At 37.2% G+C, this 4,573-nt stretch overlaps 1 protein-coding gene across 1 annotated transcript; it reads right to left on the reverse strand.

The window, feature by feature from the left end:
* Window positions 1-2,385: 2,385 nt before the first annotated feature.
* On the reverse strand, window positions 2,386-3,348 carry LOC123392189 (heterogeneous nuclear ribonucleoprotein A1-like). Its single transcript, XM_045080523.1, has one exon. The coding sequence runs from the start codon at window positions 3,346-3,348 to the stop codon at window positions 2,386-2,388; it is 963 nt and encodes a 320-aa protein (XP_044936458.1).
* Window positions 3,349-4,573: the final 1,225 nt, after the last annotated feature.

A 4,573-nucleotide genomic window follows, 5' to 3' on the forward strand; every position in this document is an offset into this window, starting at 1 on the left:
TCAAGTGACTGTTATTATTTTTGGTCTCTCACATTCATAATAACTACAACCAATTTGTAAAATCATCCTGCTCTTTCTAAAAAAGATGAGATGAGAAATAAAAATTAATTGCACATTGTCAATTAGTGCTAATTAAGCTATGTATAATACAAATTTCTCTTTTTAATGAGTTTGTCTTTATTTTAGTTTTATGAAAATGAAATGTATTTTTTTCCAAGGTTTTCTCATTAGTGCTTATGATCTTGTCCCTTCAATTCAATTTCCTATAAGGTCTTCGACACAAAGAAGAAGACAAAGCTTTTACACGAAGGTTTTGAGGAGCCAATTACAGGTCGAATATGGATACCTTTGAGCACATGATTCCTCTATAAAAAGATCCTTTCTTCTTCCAAAGAAGTTATTTTTTCATATAGATAAATATGTTCCTGGGATCTAAATCAAAATACTATGTATACTCTATGTGAACCCAAGGAAAGTACATCCTTCTTGTTCACTGGCAATACCGCTGCAGATTTCAGGCATCCTGGAAAGTTAGAAACACGTGCTCACAAACTAGGTGTGGGTGTGAAACTTAGTGTTGAAACACTTAACTAATCTCTCCAGGAATGAAACTTCTCCCCCCCTCCTTTTTTTTTTTTTTTTTTGCATGATCTCCAAAATGAAAAAAAGAAATCTCTAGCATCCTCCTTTCCAACCATCCATTGTGTAGAAGTGACTTAAGAGGGTTAATGAGACAAAACTTCCTCTTTGCTCTCTCTCTGAATTTTCATAGTATAGCAAAAATAGTCAATTTTACAAATTTCATTCATTTATTTGCCACATCTTCTTGGGTAAGTATAATCAGGAAACCACCTTGAGCATTGGATTTCTGTTGAAGCCATTTAAATGAAGAAATAATCTTAATGATTTAAAGTGCTCCAAGCTATTAAAAAAAAAAAAAAGTTTGTGCCCTTAGGTCAAATGCTTAAAAACCAATTGCTATACATATGGTCAATATATAATTTGTCTTCAAAGTCTATAGAAAAGGAAGAATTGAACTTTTATTTGGAGGAACAGAATTGAACTCTTATAGGAAATCTTATGGGAAATCTTATGGGAAATCATGTAAGTTTTATACTATTTGAAAACATATTATGTGGAAAATTAGGGAAGAGAAGTAAAAAAAAAAAAGGGTAACTAATTTTAAATTAGAAACCAATTTAATATATTTCCAAATTAATTTCTAATTCCCTGGAAGGCTAATGCACTATTGATTTAGAGGGGAAAAAATGAAAGTTATAGAAACAGTCATCCTTTTTCTTCCCCAGAATGAATTATATTTGATGGTAAATCAATATATTTTATATTGAAAATTATTAGAATGTCTGTCTCTCAAAATGTTTCATTATAAAGAACAAAAAAACATTATGAACTCACAGATGTGAGGCAAAATTTGTACCTGTTAAAATTGGTGATAATGTTTCAGGTGTGGTTCAGTTTGAAGTCAAGCATGTCAAAATATTAAGATCATATATGTAGAAAATTAAGCTCATGGATATGGTCCTTCTTGTGTTTCTCTGTCATATAATATAATACATGAATACCTTAAAAGTGAAGTAGACTACAAGCTTTCTCTCTGATGAGTCGTATCTTGATAAAAATTGGTAGATTCACTTTTATTTTATTTTTTTGAATATTAAATCGTTTATTGATTACACATGATAATGGATGATACTCAAGATTTAATCCCATCTATAAATTTTATCTGATACCATAATTCAATTTAGATATATTGCATAGGATGTGCCAACAATCATATTAATAACCAAATAAACTCCAGGACTTTGCTTGGGTGACCTTTTAATGGTGAACTCCAGGTCACAACACATTAACTGTCAGTTCAACTACACCAAGGTTTGTGGAGACAATGGCTTCTGTGCCCAAGCAGGTTGCAAATAAATTTCGAATGGAACCTGGCATCACCCTGAAGGAATTCTAACTTCACACTATTGGGGTAGTATACCAAGATGGCTCAGAGTAGACTAACTTTACACAGCACATTCAAAAAAAAGACACATTTATTCATCGTCATGATCAAACTATTACATTTAACAATCAACAGCATGGATGCAAAAGAAAAAATCTACATTAAAACCCTTTGTTGGAATGCTTTACACTTTCCACAGAACAGAAACTAAAATAACCTGTTATACAATTAGTCACAAATACAGTCCTCGAGTTTTTTTTGCCCATACACATGAGTATTGTCTAAAACATGTCTTTTTTGTAGCAGCTAGGCCCTGCCACCACTGTGCTTGGCTGAGTTCACAAATCTGTTGTAACCGGTAGCTTCCCTGTCACTTCTCTGGCTCTCCTCTCCTGCTAAGCTTTGTTTCCTGGCAGGAATTAAAACCTTCTGCCACTGTCATAGCTGCTGCTGCTGCTGCTGGAACCACCATAGCCACCTTGGTTTCGTGGTTTGGCGAAGTATTGGCCTCCACCACCATGAGGGCCAGAGCTTCTGCCTCCCAAATTGCCTCCTTTCATGGGTCCAAAATCTGAGGATTGATTGTTGTAATTGCCAACATCATTATAGCTTCCGCCACCTCCAAAGTGGCTTCCGTCATTACCAAATCTGTGATAGCCATCCCCACTGCCACCATATCCACCACCACCTCGACTGCCACCAAAGCCACCTCGACCACTGAAGTTTCCTCCGCGACCAAAGTTGTCATTCCCACCCAAACCACCTCCACGACCACCACCAAAGTTTCCAGAACCATCTCGACCTCTTTGGCTGGATGAAGCACTAGCCATCTCTTGCTTAGAGAGCGCTTTCCTTACTTCACAGTTGTGGCCATTCACAGTATGGTAATTTTGAATGACAATCTTGTCTACAGAATCATGGTCATCAAATGTTACAAAAGCAAAACCCCTCTTTTTGCCACTGCCTTGGTCAGTCATGATCTTAATCACTTCGATTTTCCCATACTGTTCGAAATAATCTCTTAGATGATGTTCTTCAATGTCTTCTTTAATGCCACCAACAAAAATCTTTTTCACAGTTAAGTGGGCACCAGGTCTTTGAGAATCTTCTGAGACAGCGCTCTTTGGTTCCACAACTCTTCCGTCCACCTTGTGTGGCCTTGCATTCATGGCTGCATCCACCTCCTCCACAGTGGCATATGTGACAAACCCAAAGCCTCTGGAGCGCTTGGTGTTCGGATCTCTCATTACCACACAGTCTGTAAGTGTTCCCCATTGCTCAAAATGGCTCCTCAGACTCTCAACTGTTGTTTCAAAGCTCAGACCTCCAATGAAGAGCTTCCGCAGCTGTTCAAGCTCTTTGGGAGACTCTGAGTTAGACATGACCGCGGTGGGAGGGGAGACTTTAACGATGCTTACTCGGTGGTGTCCACGGGCAGAAAGGAGTAATCTAACGAACGTATCTCGGTATATTCATTTTTATTTTTTTTTTAAAGATTTTATTTATTTATTTGACAGAGAGATCACAAGGAGGCAGAGAGGCAGGCAGAGAAAGAGAGAAGGAAGCAGGCTCCCTGCTGAGCAGAGAGCCCGATGCGGGACTCGATCCCAGGACCCTGAGATCATGACCTGAGCCGAAGGCAGCGGCTTTAACCCACTGAGCCACCCAGGTGCCCCCGGTATATTCATTTTTAATTAAATAATTTGAAGTATAAATCTTTGTTTTGAAATTTTTATTTTATTTATTTATTTATTTATTTTTTATAAACATATATTTTTATCCCCAGGGGTACAGGTCTGTGAATCACCAGTGTTTTGAAATTTTTCAGAGACCTATTTTATTTTTTGGATGTGGGAAGTACGGGAAGTTCTGAGTTTAAAAATCTTTACTATTTTTCCTTTTCTTTTTGTTTAAATATTCACATGCTCCATTTTTAAAAGCAGGAGAAAAAACTTATGTCACAAGTCCTTTTGTATGAAAACCGAGTATAAAAAAAAAAACAACTATCTGCTACTGTATCTTATCAAATATCAAATTACTTAACCTTTCACTTTGGGCACACCAGAATCTTCTTTGCAGGTATCAGTTGTGTCTATTCTGTGCAAAATTTTTCCTTTCATTGCTCATAAGGCCCACATCACTGTTCTCCAGCCGTACTGGCTTCCTTTCTGTCCCTGAAAGGTATCTGGAATAGTCCTGTCTCCAGGTCTTGGCACTTGTTATTTCCACTGGTAAATCTTTTTCAACAAAAATTATGTTGGCTAATTCCTCCACATTCATCAGCTATTTTTACTAATGTCACAGTGTATGTAAGGGCTTTCTCAACTTCCTTATTTAGTAATTTTATCCTCTCCCAGAACTCCTTTTCTTCCCGATTTAATTTTCTCCACTTAATTGCTTACCTTTTATTTTATTTTATTTTATTTACTTTATTATTTTTAAAGATTTACGTATTTATCTGAGAGAGAAAGAGAGTGCAGGCTTGTGTGTGAGAGGGTGGGCAACAACCAGGAGAAGGAACACGGGGAGAGAAAGGGACAAGCAGACTCTGCTGAGTGGGGAGCCTGACTGGGGAGTCCAATTTGGGGGTCAATCTCGTGACCCTGA

Source organism: Mustela putorius, unplaced genomic scaffold (assembly GCF_011764305.1).
Source record: "Mustela putorius furo isolate JIRA1106 unplaced genomic scaffold, ASM1176430v1.1 tig00000460_pilon_pilon_pilon, whole genome shotgun sequence".
NCBI lineage: Eukaryota > Metazoa > Chordata > Mammalia > Carnivora > Mustelidae > Mustela > Mustela putorius.